Here is a 20,655-nt window from a genome sequence, read left to right as displayed (position 1 = left end):
CCTCCATTTACTAAAAACACGGCATTCTGGCAAATGCAAAGGGCCTTATGTCTTAACGTCTGCTGCTGGAGAATTCTGGACACCCGTCCAAAAATTAGCCTAATAAATCTTTATATATACGTTTGCCGGTTTCACAATAGCAAATGGGGGGAAAGGAAATTCCATGATCTATATTTTTTCCAGCAGGTTGTTTCAGCCAATTTTCCTTTAAGCAAATGTCTGTTTGTTCAAACTAATGCATCTTTTCTCATTCAAGTGAGGGTGGCTCTGCATTTAATTGTGATGAAGTAACAAAAAGGTGTGGTTCAGGAAGTACATCTCAATATCCGTTAACATTATAAAACGTGATTTAAAATAAAAATACATAATTTTTTGAGAGGAAAATATTCAATGACCAACTGTCTACGATGATTATGGCGACAATAAAGAAAATGAGAAATGTAAGCAAATGGTATTGCTCAGAATCATTACTTATTTTAAAGACACTAATAGAAAATGATTTACAAAAACCTGCACTCCCAACACATTTGATCTTGTTAATTATATATAGTGATGATTTCAGAATGCTTTTGCTGTCACAAAGCAACCAAAATTTAAAAACATTAAAATATTTTTAAATGCACTTGAAAAAAACGTTGTGTTTAAAAAAGAAAACTAGATGACAAAAAATGAAATAAATCATTGAGTTTCACAATAAACTGACATATTTGCATCAGACATATGCCTTAATAAATGTTAGCATGGATGATGCAAGAAAAGTCAAAGTAGCACAGTAAAATTGAAAATAGTTCAGAAGAATTAATTCAGAATGTTATTATGACTATGAGAGCACAGTGACCCTTAAGGACAGTAGTAAACACATATTAACCACATAAAACACAGAACTGCACAGCCCACATATTGCAATCTTTTCCTGTATAAATTGTTAAAACATGGCACCACTAATGCAAAGGTCATGGGTTCAATTTCTAGGGAATACCCAAACTGATCAAAAGTAAACTAAAGCACTGGAAGTCGTTTCGGATAAAATACTCAGCCAAATGTGGAAATGTAAATGTAAACCTGTCATTGCAGACACAACCTGCAGAAAAAGACAAGAAATCTATTTGTTGATTACACTAAAAATACTCAAAGTTCAGTGCAAGCAGCACTGTAAACCAAAGCTAAGACATTCATGTAATAGAATTAAATCAATACATTCCAGAGGAAATTCAATCAAGATACAACCATTAACGTCCAATGCTGTAACATGGGTCTGCTCATCAAACTTGATCAACTGGGTAAGCAATATTGCAGGAGCTTTATTTAAAAGATACTTCTGCTTTGATGAATATTTACATGAATTTCAGGTTACTGGATTAAGTGATCAAAAATAAAAATCCAAAGTTGACTTCCAGTACAGAATTGACGTATAAGAGCCCTGGGACATTGTCGGGGCAGCAGTCGCTGGATATATTTTTAATATTAATGCAGACAAGAGGGGCAAAAAAGCAATAAACTAAAACAACACTTGAATTAGGAATGAAACACAACAGGATATTGCAGTGAGATTATGTTGTTTCCTTTTAGATGCCTTCTCTCTCCGTTGTCCAACTACCACAAAACAGCCCACGGCACTTTTTAATTGGAGAGGGTGAACCAAAAAGTGCCTCTCAATCTCCGCAGAGCAGTTTTAAGAGGTCTGCTGAGCTCAGTGCTTGCAGATGTAGCTGCGTTTTACGTGCCGGTGCATAAAACCGTGTCCAGGTATGGACGGTGACAAAGCAGAGAGTCAGAACTTGGTCCTGTGTTTGTGATAATGACTTTTTCCTGCCAAGGCGCTGCATGATACAAATCAAATGCAGCACAGCTGGGAGAGAGAATGCGATTGAGAGAAAGAGAGAGAGACAGGAATGAGGGAGTGTTATGTTTTGATGCAAGGGAATCGTGCCTCATGCACTCTCTGAGGAAACGGCAGTTGGAAAGATAATAAAGGGATTAGCTGTCTCATCTGTTTCCTCTGCACAAATAGCTAAAATACCAAAATATCTTTGAATATTGCACATGGGCTGCAAATGTGACATGCCTCAGACATAGTTTTCTTCCTGCAGAGGTCACAGGACGACACAAGGCTTAAATGAGGACATCTTAGAATCTTGGACAGGTAAAAGAGTCAAGTACATAATTTTGCATTTTTTATTTATTTAATGTAAAACAAATAAATAAATAAAATGAGTGTTTGTTTGTCATGACAAGTTGTGACATCAAGGCTGGTCTTGCCACATACTCTCTGGGAAAAGTTTTGAGATTAAGAACAGAACCCTTAAAGCACTGCGGGACAGTTCGAGAGAAAGAGCAAGACAGAAGGAGAGAGCAAGTGAGAGAAAGAGATTACACTCTCTGAAATGAGGACACCTTAGAATCTTGGACAGGTAAAATAGTTATACATAGCTTACTTATGGTTCAAAATACAGTAGGGTCTTAAAGTCTGAGACCACATCGAATATTTTGAATTTTGTATTTTATTTTATGTAAAACAAAGAAAAGTGACTGTGGAGGCGAGGGCCTGGCCGAGCACCATGCTGTGGAGAATGAAGCGGGGGAAATGAGGGGAAAATGATTGCCACCTGTGCTTAACACCTGTCTTGTGTTTCAGTGAGGAGTGATTGGGGCTTTTAAGGAAAGGAGACAGCGGCAGTCCAGAAAGAGCCCAGCTGAGAAGCTGTTTGTGTGTGTTGGCCAATGCCGTGTACTTACCTGAACTATTTGAGTTGAATTGAAGCTGCACTGTTGCGCTGTTAAGCGATCAAGTTTTTGTTTGTTTAAACAGTGTCATTCCTGAGCGGAATCGCCGTCTCCCGCTTCCTTATTCCTTTGAACCGTTTACAGTGACATGAAATGCAGAAGAAATATGTACGATTCTTTACTATTTATAGGTCATAAAACAAATGTAAGCTAAATTGCGACATTAATCATATTAACTCCTTTAGAAAAAATGCTAAATAGAAGTTGCCTGAAAATGGAGGACCGTATGTGACGTAATGTCAGGTCCTCATTGGACAGCGACAATGTCCAGCTATTTTCCTACAATACACTGGTTTGTTCCTATCTTAGCATCTGGTTAGCATCCCCCTGAATAAAATGAGTGTTTGTTTGTCATGAAAAGTTGTGACATCAGGGCTGATCATGCCACACTCTCTGGGCAAAATTTTGAGGGTAAGAACAGAACCCTTAAAGCACTGCGGGACAGTTCGAGAGAAAGAGCAAGACAGAAGAATGAGAGAGCAAGTGAGAGAAAGAGATTATACTCTCATTTTTTTAAAAAACATTACAAAAACATACACAAAAACATTGAACCAAGCAACAAGTGGGAAAGAACACCATCACAAAAATTATTTCCAGAGCTGCAAAGTTTGTGCCGCAGTGTACGCAGCAATGCTGAAAATGAAGTGGCAAGCATCTGAAGGAATTTACAAGATCTAATCACATCTGCGTCAGTCCAGCTGTTCTGTGCGCAGAGTAAAACAATGTCCACTCAAGAATAAACAAATGTTGTCATTAATAACCTCAACAGAACTACTTAATATTAGCTAATACAAATGTTACCGTAGTAACATACTCTACATATTAGCATACAGCTGTCTTCTATTGGCATGGCTTTATAGATTATTTGGATACAAAAAGGTATCCCGGGATTTGAAGGAATAGGCTGACTTCAAAACAAGCTGTTTAAATATCAGTGAAATAAAAGACTTTTTGGGAAGGGTTTTGTATATGTAACAATATATCTGACAAGAAATCAAACATTCTCTGATTGAGCAAGAGAGGGGAATTACGCTGGTCATCTCCTCTGTGGCTCAGTTCTTATAGACTACTACATTTTCCCAAGTGTTTAGTTTGGATAAAGAGTCAATTCGCTTAATACTTGTGGGACGCTAAAGTGCACACATTGTTTAGTTATGTTAAACAGATGTGTAGGTTTTTTTAAGATCTCAATCATTTCTTTAGAGAGAGAAAGAGAGAGAGAGAGAGAAAGCAAGAGAGAGAGAGAGAGAGAGAGAGAGATCTTAAGAAAATAAACATAGCTTTACCCTACACAAATTGTGGACTAATTGTGTATTTGGACTTATTTGGGGTTGGAGCTCTTTTTCCATCTGGGTTGAAAATGTTAGAAGAGGTAGTTTGACATTGATTAGTGTGTTGACTGGTGGAATTTGAGAGTTTTACCTGGATGACTTGGGTTTCACCACAACACTATTTATACAGCTAGACTACAGCTCCAATTAAATACCTAAACCCGTCAATGGAAAAGTTAGCTGCACTTTCAGTCGAAATCATAATTTCTCATGCCATGTGATATGGTTGTGAAAAAAAAAAAACTACGAAGAAAACAGGCATTGGTGGTCCCTTGAAGGCTGTTACAAAAATGCTTGGAGAGAATTTCCATAGAAATTCAACTGTTGAATCATATAGACAAAAAATGGATTTGTGAAACAGTTTTGTGGGGCATTTATAAAGAGATTTGAACAATAAAGCCTAATGAGACGAATAAGAGAAGAATTATTAGTGCTCTGTTGCTAATACATTTTAAAAGCTGATGTTTAAAAACTGACAATGTTAATTAAAAATAATTATACTGGAACCAGGTTCCACCGACTTTCCACTTAGATTAAAATCAATGAGGATTCCAATGAAAACAATTCAGCCCAAAATACTGTATACATTTTTCAAGGCCATTTCATCTCACTGAGATGCCAGTTATAATTGCCTTTATGAATTTCATAATGGCCTTTTAGGGACTCATTATTGAACAATTAGCCAGGGAAGAACATTTGCACCTTTGACAGCCAATTAAATATGTAAGCTGTTGACACCCACCATACATTTGTTTGGCTTCTCTCCAGAGTGAACCCTCATGTGGATAAGCAACTTGTAGCGTGCATTGAAGGGTTTGTAGCGCCGGACGCATCCGGCCCAAAAGCAGGTGAAGTCCTCGCCCTTTCGCTGGTCAATGTGGACCTTCTCGATATGCCTAACCAGCTCCTCTTGCTGTTCATAAGCTGCACTGCAGTCAATCCAGCGGCATGTCTGCTTATCGTTAAATACTCCACTGGCATCATCTCTGTTGCCCACCTGCTGTTCTACCAGGCTTGTGGGTTTGGGTTGTGCCAGCAGGCCTGAGGGTGAAGACTGCTGGCTCTGAAGATGTAGCAGAGCTCCTGGGCTGGAGCCCATGTACTGGTGCAGGTGGTAGGGAGGGGGCATGGGTGGCCGTGTGGGGCCAGTCTGGTGGTGGTGGTGGGAATGCCCACTGCAGAGGTGGCTGTGCTGGTGGTTTCCATGGCTTGCCAGATGGTGATAGTGATGCTGAAAGAACTCCTCCTCACTTGGAGAGAAGTCATCCACAGGTTCCTGTTTCAGCGTCGCTGTACCAGTGCTATTTCCATGCTGACAGCCGTCCAGAAGAGTACCAGGCTGTATGAGACGTACAAGCCCATCACTTCTGCCCACGCCAGGCCCTGGCTGCATGGAGCCTATGTCCTCACACTGCTCCACTGATGACACTGAAGAGGAGGAGGATGAAGAGGAGAGGGGCAGGAGGCAGGTTGAAGGTGACGGCAGCTGGCAGCTGTCCTGCGGGCTTGGTGTGGGGAGCGGCTTGTGGTTGGGCGTCCCAGAGAATGTGGTCATGGTAGGTGAGGAAGAATTGGTGCGCAGCCCGTTAACACAGGCCACCATGGACATTTGGGAGGAGCAGATGTTGGCGGCAATATCGATTCCCTCTGATGCTGCAATGGCAGCTGACTGGGAGGCCACAGAGAGGCAGCGTCTCTTCAGCCCGCTAGCGCTCAGTGCTGAGTGACGCATGCTTGGGGACAAAGCCAGCGGGGAGGAGCCATCTTCATTATTAAAAGGATACACAGTCACAGCCATTGCCGACAACGACAGAGCAGTTGCTAAGTTACCACTGCCGCCGCCACTACTGCTCGGACGGTCCAATTCCCTACGACCTGCACCCATCCCTCCTCGCCCTCCGGAAAAGTCACCTAGTGCTGATCCCAGTTTGTATCCCATGGAGCCCTCCTGTTTGATGGGGTACGAGTGTAATGCATGACACCCACTTAAGCTGAATCCACTGGGTAGAGAGGATGAGCTGAGATCCGTCTGAAAGCTAGCAGACCTGTGGGAGAAAGAAACACACCCAGAGGAATATGAGCAGCATTCAGGCAGAATGCAGGAGGACGATATTAGCAGCCCAGCTTGTTGAAAGATAAAGGCCAGAGCTCCTCCAAGCTCTGCCAACTCTTCCTTCCCACAAGCTGTACTTTCAGACACCACAGAAACAGACAAGCTCTGTGCTCAAGTCCTGGCTGACCTACACTCCCCTCTCTAACATATCTGTCAACCTTTGACCAAAGGCGTCTCAATTGGAGATTCATTTTGTAAGTCCGTCTAGAGTCATGATTGGTCATTATATTTGTTTTGTGCTGATCAGAAGTATTTTTATGAGCCCTGCTCTCTCATGAAACAGTTACTGGATGGATTTCACAACTGTGGTGTACTTTAAACACAGGTTAGATCCACCACAAATGCTCCCAAGCAATTCCATGATTAAATAATGCAGGAAATTCAGTCTGAACTATAGTTATGAATGGGTATTTAAAAATAAGAAAAGAGCAAGATGAATACAGGCAAGCTGTCATGCTCTGCGTATGACAGGCTTTGATGACACAATAGGGGTTAACCCAAGCCTACATGTGGGCTAAATAGAAGTCACCTGGTTTGGTGGTACAATAGTGGGCCTCTAAACGCTCTGTGTTTACAATACTGCCCATTATAGTGGGAATCTTTGCCCCCTTGTATGGGGGAGAGGTCATATTTCCCAGTGCGTCGCTGTGATCTTCCACATAATAATTCCTGTCAGTTTGCTCATTATGGATTTTTGTGCAAAGCTTCTGAATGATCTGAGAAGGCCCCTCTGTCTTTCCTCAACATGTGAGGGATGTGTCTATGCCCTCTTTTCACTCCGTTCTCTCCGTGCAGGAAACCGCTAATGCTAGCACACTGGCTGAGCTGAAGCCTCAGCTTTGTCATGAGTCGCTTCTTTCAGGCTCACCACTTCCTGTTTGGCTGCAGCAGTGACATTCAGCGACAATACTGGGAGAGTTGGACAGCATGTCTGAGTAAATTCGCTTTGTTGAGCATCCTTCGCTGAAACGATGGATTTCAACTGCACTGTGTCTGCACAGAAGCCAACAGAAATTGATGGCAGTCTCTTTTCCCAGACATTTAAAAAAACAAATACAGCCAAGTAGCACCATCAATACTGCTGTGTTTAACTTGTTCCGCATAGCACAACTGAGTTGTATAAAACAACAAATGACTGACTTTGCATGTGTTTACATTCTTAATGTAATTTGCATGACTATAAAATTGCTATTGTAAAGGCTTTACACATATTTAGAGAGCCTTCATTAGATCCTAGCACACAGCTTTGTATTTTAAACTATGCTGAATGGTTGTTTTTTCTGTCTTTTAATGACAACCCTCTGCAAGCTCTTACAGGGATAGTTCGCCCAAAAAATGAAAAAATGTCATTTTTACTCATGCTCATGTTTTCACAAACCTGTATGACTTTCTTTTTTCCATGGAACACAGAAAGAGATGTTAGGCAGAATGACAGCCTCAGTCACCATTCCCTTTCATTGTATGGAAAAAAGATGTGACGAAAGTAAATGTAACGGGTCGCGTCTAGCGGATGACATGGCACGTTCTAAAATTAGAAACAACTGTTTTCTATGAATATACGCACATCGCCGCCGTTCGGCGTCCATCGGCGGTGCCCACATATGACTCCGGAGGCTGCTCACATTTCTGCCGCGCCATGGAGCGCAACTTGCATATTTTCCATTAAATTCAACCCAAATCATTATAAATGGACATACATTATTTAGCCTTGTTTATTCTTCAAGAAGTACTGTCTGCCACCTGAACCACATCGACGTGCCCTGTGTTTAATACCTGTGCCGTGTCCTAGCGCTTCTCGTCCAGTGTGCGGCCGCCTTTAGGCAAACATTCTTCCAAACACCTTTTGTTTTGTGAAAGAAAGTCACAGGTTTGAGACAACATGAAGGTGAGTAAATGATGACAGAATTCTCATTTTTGGGTGAACTATCCCTTTTTACTAAAACATAACCATAAACAAAGGCATTTCCTGTATGTAATATTTAAAAAATATCATTTTTCTTGTTCTCTCTTTTCTCTACTCTTCTGTATTTTAACTTCTGCTCTATTTTTTGTAATACTTAAGCAAACTCAGAATTTCGGTATTGTGAATATTGTTGGCTCTTGTATACGATAAAGTTCTTGTGATGTTCCTCATAACAATGTCTGCCAGTCACATAAAATGCCTTGACAAGGATAATACATTGAACAATAATTTTGCCAAAGTCATTTTTAACCCTAGGTTAAGTAATGTTTAACACTTGTAATTTTTAAAGGGGGTTAGCAGTAGCACCAACGGAGCTAACCTCAAAATGTGGTGCTACTGCTAAAAATTAATCTTGGTAAATGTTTATTTCAAAATATACTCATAAATAAATATAAAAAAAAAAAAATTGCACTTGTTTACATTAGTTTATGCATTACAAACTAACATGAACTAGCAATGAATCATTTTTATTTTTATAACTGAACATTTAACCAAGATTAATAGATGCTGTAAAAATATATTGTTCATTGATACCTAATGCATTTACTAATGTTAAGAAATAGAACCTTATTGTAAAGTGTTACCCAACAGTCTTACCAATCAATTTTGATTTTAGGGTTAGGGTAGGAATAAGACTATATTTATTTGATAGGAATGTTGATCCAAGACCATTTTGAGTAAGATGTGTGGAAATGTGCTAGGAAGTCTTACCTGGCATCTTGATGGGGGCTTTCCTGCAGGTGGAGATTCTGTGTGGGCTGTTCACAGTGGGTGCTGTGATGATACTGAGCTCCAGACTGAACTGGTAGGTTCTGTCCACAGCGAAGTGAGGTTCTATCTTCTCCTATTAACTCAGCAGCGCACTCCTTCTCTGAACAGAATGAGATACATCCTCCATTCACTGAAACAGGTGAGAAATACAATTGGTATACTAACAATCCAGTAGCAACTGCAAATTTTTAAACCATCTGTCTATTTTTTGATTGAACATTTACTCAGTATGCACCGTTATTACATTTTTTTGGTCGACAGTACCGATACCGATTAATAACGATTTTAACAAAAAACCTATAGGCCGATACTGATATAGTTATCAATATTTTGCAACTAACTTTATTTTGTCATCAGATCACTGTTTTACTCAGGAATGCTTAAAGAATGCACAAAGAGGTACAAAAGCTTTCTCACTGTTCTAACTATAAATAATCTCCATTGAAAATTGGATCTGTTGAACACATATCAGGCCAAAATAAAAAATGAAAAAAAGCCACAGTGAAAGATAAATAGAAGATAAAAATATTTTTTTTAAAAGTTACTAAATATGATGATAGATATGAAAAAAGTTATTTTGTACTTTTAAAACATTTCTGCACTTCTGTTTTTGCGGTGTAAAATGCAGGCTTTTCAGGTTTAGTAATCACTTAAAGCCATGTTGCAATTTCAATCTTAATTCAATCAATCATGCAGCATTATATCTCAGAAGTCAAAGTGATTTTTCCACATTAACATAAGAATTAGAGCAAGCCCTTCTAGATATTTTGTATATTATTATTTCTGTATTGTGCATTTGAATTCACAGAGTTTTTACAGAGTGTGTTACTAATTAATTATAAATAAACCATTGTTTTTTCATATCAGCATTTTCGTGGTTTTGATTTGGTGAATAATTGGCCGATAAATATTGGAAGCCGATACATCGGTGCATCCCTATCATTTACAATACTTTGAGCCACATCACAACCAAAGATATTTTGATTACATTTAAAAGCCAATTTTTTTTAAAACAAAGATTAAAAATCATAAAAATGCATGTCAAAACAAGACAAATTAGATGCCATTGCAATGAAACAGAGGTTGTGTTTGTAATAGCATATTATTAATATATTTCTGCAGTATTTAGTATGTATACTGTGCACAGTATGCATAGAATATGGATGACCAGCTAAATTTGCCAGAATATGCAGTATACAAAAAACATACTGCACTGGGTACTTTATTACATAATGCAAAGCGCCTTGACTTTCCATTTTCAATGTGGCAAATGAACAACAAATTATATCAACTACAATTTTTTAGATCTCTTTCTTTATTCATTATCTGATCGGAAAACAAGAATGAAATTAAAAATGTCAGATAATAATTTTCTATTATTATTTCCAATATAATAACTAGATGACAATCGATGAATTAATCATGCAATATACTGAGATACTGCCATATTCAGTATCATTATCAGTAAGCCAGTATTCCATGCTGAAATATGAACATAGCCAGATACTTTTGGTGTCTAAGAGATTGATGAAATCATGCTTGCCAAGACACTTTCCAGGAAAACATCTTCCCAACAGAATAAGCCAAAACAGGGATCTTTGAGCACACTGGGTCAGTTTTTACATCCTCTTAATGCTGTGTCATTGCACAAAGAGAACTCTTAAACCAAGTGTAGCAAATCTCATCAAAATAAACAAAGTGTGACACAGTGCAGCTCAAAATAATTATGTTACACCATGTTTGAAAATATTTCCTTTAAGGAAATTCGACACTTTTTTGACTCCAGTGTGGGTGACCGTATCTTATTTTAAGTGTTCCTAACTTAATTTCAGAAATCTAATTTGCTCACTATGATGATATTTTTAATGTAACACCCAATGAGGTTTGATTAAAAAAAAAAAATATTTGAACAAAGCCAAACCAAAGACAAGCGAGGTAAGGGAAATCAAAGGGGCTTTGTTTGCAAGTAAACAGAATAAGAGTGACAAGTAATCACAACTTTAAACAAAAATACAAGGGAAACAAAGAAATAAGTGTTCAGAGGCAAGAAGAAATGAGAGAGAGAGAGAGAGAGAGAGAGAGAGAGAGAGAGAGAGAGGTGGAGCAATCACAAGGTCATAAGACACGCAGTTCCTGTGAAGCAAATGCTGGATCCACTCAACTCTATAAACAGAAGGAACACACTTTTTCACATTCATTCTAGTATTCAAAGAACAATAATGGTTGTTTATTAAATCTTGGATAATTTTTTCTTGGCTTAACAATCCCACAGTTGGAATGTCAAACTGTGTTTGTGTATAACATCACCGCTCGCTGAGCAAAAGCCAAAGTTCTCTTGCTTCATCTGGAGTCATTGATGTTGGAATAGTTTGTTTTACACAAAAACCGTCTAATGTTCTTGTGTCTGTTAGTACTCCATAATGCTGTGCCCTTATTTTAAGTGGAAATTCTATATTTCAAATCTATTTTTGATGTGAAACTGATAATCTGTTACACAAGAAGCCTTCAAAATGCCACAAAGTCAAGTGGAGGTAAACTATACTGCTGATTTGAGGTGCAGAGAGAATACAGCCAGAAGCCACAGGAATGTTCAACACAGATCTGTTCTACAGATTTTCAGAATTGCCCAATATCATCTCTGGGACACGATTCTTTGAATTTTAGCCTCTAATGGCAGCTTGTGAAAGCAGTTTTGTTGTCTCTTTAGCCCCAGGAACAGCTAATTCGAGGAATCTTGAGGGGTAAAAGGCACAAAAATGGATTTCGAAACAACAGGTGTAGCTCTGAGGTGTTATTTATTAAACTCAAAACATTATGAATAGTGAAACTACTATGAAGGGTGATGATTGAAGTTTAGATGTGCCTCCCCAATCATCACTCTTGGGCAACAGTGGAATTTGCACATACAACCTGCAAAGGAGTAGGCAAATGGCTCTGCATCAAAAATTCTTGACATCAGAATTCTTCACACTCCTTATTCCTCTCTTAGCATATCATTGTCCAACTCCAAAAAAGTGCTGCCAAGTTACATCAATTCAGATCCAAGTCTGCACTAAAAGCCTTGCTTTAAAATATGGAGAGAATTATGGCAGAGGTTTAGAATACAATGCTTTGCTACATTAACAGAATTAGTCACGGCGAGTCTCTTCTCCACATTTGGAAAACTGAATATGCTATGAGAATCCAGTTTTGGGTATGGCATTGTGCATTGGTTTTTGGTCAAAATGAGGAAGTCCCAGAAAGCTCCAGTTGTGAAAACAGGGATAAAAGATGGAGAAAGGAAAAGCGGTTTGAATGCACTAATGCTCAAACAGTTGTAAAACCCACAGATTATTAACAGATTCAAACCTGTGTCTCCTGCATGAGCACCACATGTCTCTTGAGAATGTGTGCCTACCGCTAGGTCAAGTCTTAGAAATGATACAGTATGTCACAAGAAGCCTTTATATCGATCAAAGAAACCTGAAAAAGAGATTCTTTCCAAAACTTCACACCTGCATCACACACAGAGAAATCAAACTAAGGAGGATAGTTCCAACAGGCTGGCTCTAATCAGTATCTGGATAGCAGACAGAATATAGAGAGGATGTTTCTCCACAGTTCTGTCCAAAAGGGTTTTCTCACCTCTCATCCACGACCAAATGCAAGTTAGGGTAAAGGACGGAGCAGGCTTGCAAGCATTCAGGAGCCATTAGGAATGACAATCTTATAGATCACTGATGTGCAGTGCCAGTAACACCTGAGGGCAAATCAGAGCTCTGTGATGAAGACCAGGCTGATTTGCTGGCCTCATTCACAAAAACACAAGAACAAGAACATAGATCACATCCAAAAACAGAACAGAGGGAGAAAAACACTTCCATTGTCACTCGATTGTTTAACACATACAGAAGAAGAACGGATTTGGACTCTGAGCAAATAACAAAGCTGTTTTCATACATCAAAGCTGTTTTCATGGTGTTCTTGTAGCTGAACTGGTAGAGCATGGCGCTAGCAACACCAAGGTGGTGGGTTCAAATGGCTTCAGATCCTGCGAAACACACGCTGATAAAATGAATGTCTTGAATGCACATTGTTTTGAATAAAAGCATCTGCCATATGCATAAATGTAAAATGGCAAACCAACCCATGTTGGCAAAGTGACAAAAACAGAGATTGATATCATAAAAATTATGTGACTGTGGCAACATTTTTGCAAAAGGATACTACATGGTTCATGACAGGGGCGGACTGGCCATCGGGAGAACCGGGACTTTTCCAGAAGGGCCGACCACGAAACGGGGCCAAATGGGCCACCGCATTATGCAGAACGGGGCACAAAATGGCGCCGCAATATGCCGAAGGGGGCAGCGATATGCAGAAAAGGACAGTGACGCACCCAAACCCCCCCTCGCTCAACAACTTTTGGGCCAGATTTGGGCCAAAAAAATACAATTACTGAATACACCACATCATTTTGTAGCAGAAGTCAAACGTTATGCAAATGCTAAATACTGTATCGCCTTACAAGTCATGTAGCTATAGTAAAAGTGTTTAGATATCATAAGATAGCATTGTGTGAGGAAAAGTTTATAAACTGATAATCTGCCGTTTTACATAGTTGTTGTTTAAGCACCTCTAGTCTAGTGTATTCCACCAGGGAACTGCTGCGATACAATGAACATGTAAAAATCATTTAGCAAAAATGTGGTTATAGCAACGTGATCCTATGAGACCAGGTTGCAAAAATGACCCAAATATTTAAAATTAGACAGCAAAAAATGCCCTGAAATGAATGCATGAATGAATCTAACCTTTGATGTAAATTGTATTGTATTGTAATCTCTACCTAAGCAGTTTGGTATGGTTTTGAGACATTTGACATAAATGAAAGGGACACTGTGTGTTTGGTCAGAAAAATCTTCAGAAAAAAATGATGCCCTCGTATTAGTAAAAAATAACCCTTAAAATCAACTCCACAGGGCAAATATTGCCCCTTATACAAAAGTTATTTTCTGACACTGCTGCACTTGTACAGTATATGGGCACTAGGCATGTCATAAAATATTGATATATCGATTACTGATTGACACGTTACTTTATCTAAATATATTTTGAGGCATCTATATATTAACATTAGCCAACATTTAAATTAGAAGCTTAATTTTTGTGCTTTCCAATTCACTCAGTTGGGCTTCTGTTGAATGTCTGGCATAAGAGCGTTGGGAGACCACAAGGGTGTGATATAACATTTACTGAAGCAGGTCGCAAGGCACAGGTATCACAACACAGGACCGGTATTTTAGAGCTCCTTGAATAGGACGCATACACACAAAAGTTATGAAGGTTTTTGTACTTCTTCAAGAATCAAAAGTGATGCTGATGAGTTTGCAGGTTATTGTATAAAACAGTTTTAACTGCACAAACTAAACAATTAGAAATTATTATGCTATTTCTCTGTATGTAGCTTTGAAGAGGTTTCATCCATGCTTCCACTGATGGCTAGTGTAAATAATCTTTGTCCTTTGATAATGATTTGGGTCGAAATTAATGGAAAACTATGCGAGTTATGCTCCGTGGCGCTGCAGATTTTCGAGCAGCCTCGAGAGACATCGAGCCTGCGGTGTGCGTACATACTTTCATAGAAAATAATTGTTTCGATTTTAGAATTCGCTATGTCATCGGTGAGACGCGTCTGCTGTGCGACCCCCTTTAAGTTACCTTGCCGCCCACACTTTACCAAAGTTGTGTTGAGAAACATGTTTGAAAAGACAAAGACTATTGTGCAACGGGTGGCCCTATTTATATCTGAAAAATTTATATCAGATATATAGCGATAATCATCTGGAATATCTTCCGATTATCGATGCGTGAAAAAGGCATCGATCCCAAGCCTAATGGACACATCTGCAAATTTACTACAAGGGTCACATAAATGCCTTTTGTGTTAAAACAGTGAAGAGGAAACAGGATCTGAAAATATCACAAGCCGGATTTGAACTCACGCCACCCACATTAGCACCATGGCACAAAATGCTATGCCACTGCACAACTACACTGATTCTCTTGTGTATTTGATTCACCTCATCTTGTTGGTGAGCCTGTTGTGCTCAAGTAGCGAATTAAAGTAAATTCATTTTGGATTTCAAAGCTTTCTTTACAGTACAGTACCGTACAGTTGGAGAGAATACAGCATAACCCCCTACCCATAACCCCACCACTGGACCACGTGGACTCTCTGTGCATCTGATCAGCAGATGGGTCAGGCATTATTAAATGTAATTGGTGGTAATCGCAGGTGATTTTTTATTTCGGTGACACTTTATTTTCTACAATTCTCGCCTCTTGCCTTTCAAGTCACCTAAGTGCAGCATTAAGTGTTGGAGCGAGACCGAGCTTGTGCCAGCATTTAATGTTTTCAAGTCTTCAGAGATGCTGGCAATGGAAAGCAGATGTCTGAAGACATGTGTTAGCAGGAATACTGTAGCACAAGAGGTGGCTTCAGGGAAAGGACGAGAGGGGGCGTTCATATGGGCGTATATGCCAGCGCATGTACTGTATGTGTGTATCAACTCTAATGTGTGTCAAACATTGAGCACACTAAACAACAATCTGCCAAAACCGCAAGATAGATGTGTCTGGAAATGTGCTGTGACATTTCTACTCTGGCCACTTTAGCGCCATAAATCATGGCATCAGCACTTATCCAGTTAATAACGATCAGCTAACTCTCTGACACTCTTCCTATTCTCTCATCTTTTGTCTTTTTCTGCCTCATTGCCTAATTTCATCTCTCTGCTTTCCTCACTGTCTTTTTGTTTACCCTTCATGCTTCTCTCCTCTTTCTTCACCCTTTCTATCTCAGGGGCAGTTTCTCAGAAAAAAATCAGATGACAAAATAATTGACAGTACAAAAACATAACAAATATAACAAAATATAAGATCAAATAGTGTGTAAAGCACTCATTTTTCTAAAGTCTCACTGTTCACAGTGAAACCAGTGGATAAAGTTTCAGAGCAAGGCGTCTCTTTTCTCTCTCTTGAGCTCACCACATTCTCGATCCAAAATATGGATACAGGATATACAAACTACAAGCGAAAAGTCACGTGAGATGAGGCAGTGAATTGGCCTTCATCTGTCAAACTGGTGGAAATGGATGGACATTATTACTTATCACATCCAAATCAAAATGAACATGACAGTCTGTGAGTGAGCCGGATTTTGGTGAGCACTTAACTTGGTTAAATTAAAGCTGCACCTCTGTATATTCAGTATATTCATATGCTGTGTAATGATACAAATAGTAGCTCGGTGAAGAGGTCATGTGTACTTCTTTTGTGAATAAAGCACAGCTATTGGCCAATCAACATCCATACCATGATCTATACATTTTTTAATAGTTTTTAAGTAATGTAGAAAATCTTTAAAAACATACAGTATAAATATTTTAATAATCATTTTAGAAGTCCACCATATGCCACTCTCCCTCTCTTTCTCTTTTATTCTAAGAGAAAAGGTCAGCAGACGCCTAATCAGTGGGCTTATACTGGATTCTCTTGTGCTCTTCAACATAACTATAGTGTCCTGTTCAGATGTTGTGCATTACATATAATAATTTTTTTCCATGTTTAAATCTCATAACTCATGTCTATATTTGTGTCTCCACGCAGACCCGGAACTTATTTGTTTGCTTAGTAATGAAGATTTGATTGAAAACCTGAGGGTATAACAAAATGAAAAATAAAGTCTGGGGAAAGGTTCCCTTAAACAGGTGCACGGTCTTGTAAGATCATGATAAAACACTTGATTAAATTACGAGGGACTGAAATGACTCTTTTTTTTTTTTTTTGCTGGATTATTGGCACCACCAAACATGAGATTTTTCATGAGGATGAAATTGGTTTGTTATGGCAGTTTATGTATAAAGATAAATCATGGAGTTTCACTTCTAAGGATTTTTTTATTTGTATTTTATTATTTTATTTTATTTTTTATTTAACTTAATATATTTTTCATTCAACATTAAAGGGAGTGTTCACCCAAAAATGAAAATTGTCTCATCATTTACTCACCCTCATGCCATCCCAGATGTGTATGACTTTCTTTCTTCTGCAGAAAACAAAGAAAGAATTTTTGGAAGAATATTTCAGCTCTGTTGGTCCTTGTAATGCAAGAGAATGGTGACCAGAACTTTGAAGCTACAAAAAGCACATAAAAGCCACATAAAAATAATCCATAAGACTACAGTGGTTACATCCATATCAGAAGTGATATGACAAATGTGGGTGAGAAACAGATAAATATTTAAGTCCTTTTTTACAATAAATCTCCACTTTCACTTTTATGGTAAAAAAGGATCTTTTCCTAACCCACACCTATCATATCACTTCTGAAGATATGGATGTAACCACTGGAGTTTTATGGATATATACTTTTATATACTTTTATGTGGCCTTTATGTGATTTTTGGAGCTTCAAAGGTCTGGTCACCATTCACTTGCATTGTAAGGACCTAAAGAGCTGAAATTGTCTTCTGAAAATTCTTTCTTTGTTTTCTGCAGAAGCAAGGAAGTCATACACATGTGGGATGGCATGAGGGTTAGTAAATGATGAGAGAATTTACATTTATGGGTGAACTAACCCTTTAAAAAGGTGAACTAATATGTCAAAAAGTAACTAAATATATTTTAATATATCAAAAAATTATTTCATTCGCTATTCCCTGATAGTCTTCCTCATCTGAAATCTCAGTTGCATTCAAATTCGAAAATGGTGTGTTGCTGCACTAGGTTTGACAGCAAACGCCATTGGAATCTACAGAAGAGTTAATTAGCTCATTAGCGCAGACACAAATAAAGAAGAATGATTTACTCATGAGTACTGAGAGGGACAGATGCAGCTGGCTGCTGGTTTCATCAGAGCCTCAGCTCCTAAAACAGTCCGAAACTGACTGCAGACTACTAAACACAAACAAATACCAAACAGTGCCTGCACCACTCCTACGGTCCAATGACTTAACCGCATGCTTGGACAAGGGAATCTTATAAATCAAGGCTCAGTGATTAAAGTGATGCACGGCCATTTCCAGACCATGGTGGCGCACACTCATTTACAAACCCATGTACACACACACACACACACACACACACACACACACACCTAGCAAAGACAGAAACGATCAGGACTCAGATAATCAGTCCTGACTGTGATCACTGCCAATGACTTCTTGAAGTGTTTCCAAACATCACGGCCAGTGTTTTTTTCCATACCTTTATTATAATTACTAGATTCCACTTGGGCATGCCACCACCTGCTGGTGACTGTCTGTCACTGGAGGAGCCTGCGAGTCTGTCCTCTGTGGATTGATGTGGGTGGATTTGGACCACCATCGCTCTGGTTTCCAGTAAGCGGTGGGTGAGGCTGGGTCAGGGTGGTACTGTATAACCTGGCAGAGCTGTGGCCATTGTGCCAGGGATGGTGTTGGTGCAGGGGCATAGATTTTTTTGGGCGGGGGGTGGGGGGGGTGCTGGGGGGGTTGGAGGAGGTCAATTCCCCCCCCCCCCCACACTTTTCAAGTACAACCCCCTCATTATTTGTACCATGATCAATGAATACATGGGTAAATGCTTCACGCTACAACCCCCTCAATGTTCAGGCCAAATCTATGCCCTTGGATTGGTGACTTAGTTCATGATGAATACCCTTTCATCTCAGATCAAATAAGGTACAATGCAACTAGATCATGTCGTACAGTACAAATTAATCGAACTGACCTGTAAAACATTTAAAAACCAAAAGAATTCAGGACATCCTTTGCAGAAACATCGTAGTAATTCTCCTTGCTGCTGTAATAATCATCATCATCATCAGCAGAAATCTTCTATCAGATCTTAATTACCATCAACATTATCAAAAAATAAATAAATAAAAAATGATTGGCCTACGACAATTATCATTACATTATGGCTCTTAAAGTGGTTTCACTAAAGCAAGGAAGATTCACAGAGAGGTCTAGGTCTTTGAGATGAGCCCATGTTAGTGGTGTTGCTCAGGCAAGTTGTGTTACTATACCTACATTTAAAAAAAAATATTTGTATGCATTCCGGCAGTTTCCTGGTGATCTGTAAACACAGAGGTGCTACAACAAAAATAGCTTTTATTCACTTTCACACAAATCACAAGTTTCAGGTCGTCCAGTCAGAGGGGGTGTCCTGTATTTTTCAATTTGGAAGGTGGCAACCTTACTTTTCAGCCAAAACATTTTCATTTTGCATTAAATACATAAGGACTACATTTACAAGCTTGTTCAAGTGTGATTACATTGCACGGTAGCTCAACTGATAAGAGTGTTGCACTTGCGATGCAAAGGAGACAAACATGTCATAGAAACACCATAAAATTATGTGGTTGCTTTATCAAATGCGTTTTTCATATCACATCTGCCTTCATGACACTATTGGTTAGGTTTAAGGTTTAGGGTAGGGAGGTAGGTTTTGTTTTAGAGAATCAACCTTAAAAAACTCAATGGTTTTTTAATCTCAGATTTGCTTTTTATGACACTATCAGTTAGGTTTAAGGTGTATGTCTCATCTGTTTGAGAGAACATTTAACTCGCTTTTAGATAATTATATTATAATATAATTTTACATAAATGTCGCCACTGTCACATAATTTTACTATTACTTCTGCTCATACTTGGGGTTAGTGATTTTAACAAGCCATTAACACAATTAATGTGCTAGAAAATTCTCTCATCATTTACTCACCCTCATACCATCCCAGATGTGTGACTTTCTTTCTTCTGCTGAACACAAACAAAGATTTTTAGAAGAATATTTCAGCTCTGTAGCTCCAAAACTTTGAAGTTCCAAAAAGCACATAAAGGCAGCATAAAAGTAATCCATACTACTTTAATCCATGTCTTCTGAAGCAATCGAATTGATTTTGGGTGAGAACAGACCAAAATGTAACACATTTTTAGCTTTTGGAGTTCTGGTCATCATTCACTTGCATTTTATGGGCCTACAGAGCTGAGATATTCTTCTAAAGACTGTCTTTGGGTTCAGCAGAAGAAAGAAAGTCATACACATCTGGGCATGAGGGTGAGAAAATGATGAGATAATTGTAATCTTTGGGTGAACTAACCCTTTAAACTTTGGCACAAAACTATTTGTGCCAAATCTATATTTCTGCACTGCTTTTGCTAATACAGACTTTTCTAAGCGATCAGAGGTATGCCTGCTGAATAATAAAATGGAGAGGAAAAAAAAGAAAACAAAAATCCAATAGATTTACATTGGAGGAGGAATCCAAACCATATCTATTGACTAGAATAGAAACTTGGGGTTAGGCTTGTGCCAGTGAGTAACATCCCAGAATACAACTACATTGTAATATGCTAAAAATCACTCAGACCACCTTAGCAACCACATAGGAACTTCCTGGAAACCACTCATAAATCCCTGGCATGGTGGCAGTGATTTTTGCATGGGCAAGCACCACTCACATAAAAAAAAGAAAAATTTTAAATTGTAATTTAGACCAATGTGACTTAGTGACATGTCTATAGTCCGAAGAGGCACTGGCTTCAAAGAGCAATCAGCCTGCACTGTCTCAGGAAGCATCAATCCACACCAGAAGAACTAAATCACATCAGCTCTCTTAAAAAAATAGCACACTGTAAAATAGAACAAGAAGGTTGTTTTACAATGAA

General features: G+C 38.8%; 1 protein-coding gene across 1 annotated transcript in view; it reads right to left on the bottom strand.

The window, feature by feature from the left end:
* LOC127415071 (zinc finger protein GLIS1-like) overlaps window positions 1–20,655 on the bottom strand; it is a 129,524-nt gene that overhangs the window by 78,987 nt on the left and 29,882 nt on the right. Inside the window, exons 3-4 of the mRNA XM_051653560.1 lie at window positions 8,903–9,092; window positions 4,858–6,160 (exon numbers count right to left, since the gene is read on the bottom strand). Coding sequence (XP_051509520.1) covers window positions 4,858–6,160; window positions 8,903–9,092 — 1,493 coding nt within the window. The remainder of the gene's footprint in view (window positions 1–4,857; window positions 6,161–8,902; window positions 9,093–20,655) is intronic.

The sequence above is a fragment of the Myxocyprinus asiaticus genome, chromosome 24 (genome assembly GCF_019703515.2).
Source record: "Myxocyprinus asiaticus isolate MX2 ecotype Aquarium Trade chromosome 24, UBuf_Myxa_2, whole genome shotgun sequence".
Lineage (NCBI taxonomy): Eukaryota > Metazoa > Chordata > Actinopteri > Cypriniformes > Catostomidae > Myxocyprinus > Myxocyprinus asiaticus.
Note: the sequence above shows the minus strand (reverse complement) of the source record. Positions and strands in the feature narration are given on the sequence as shown.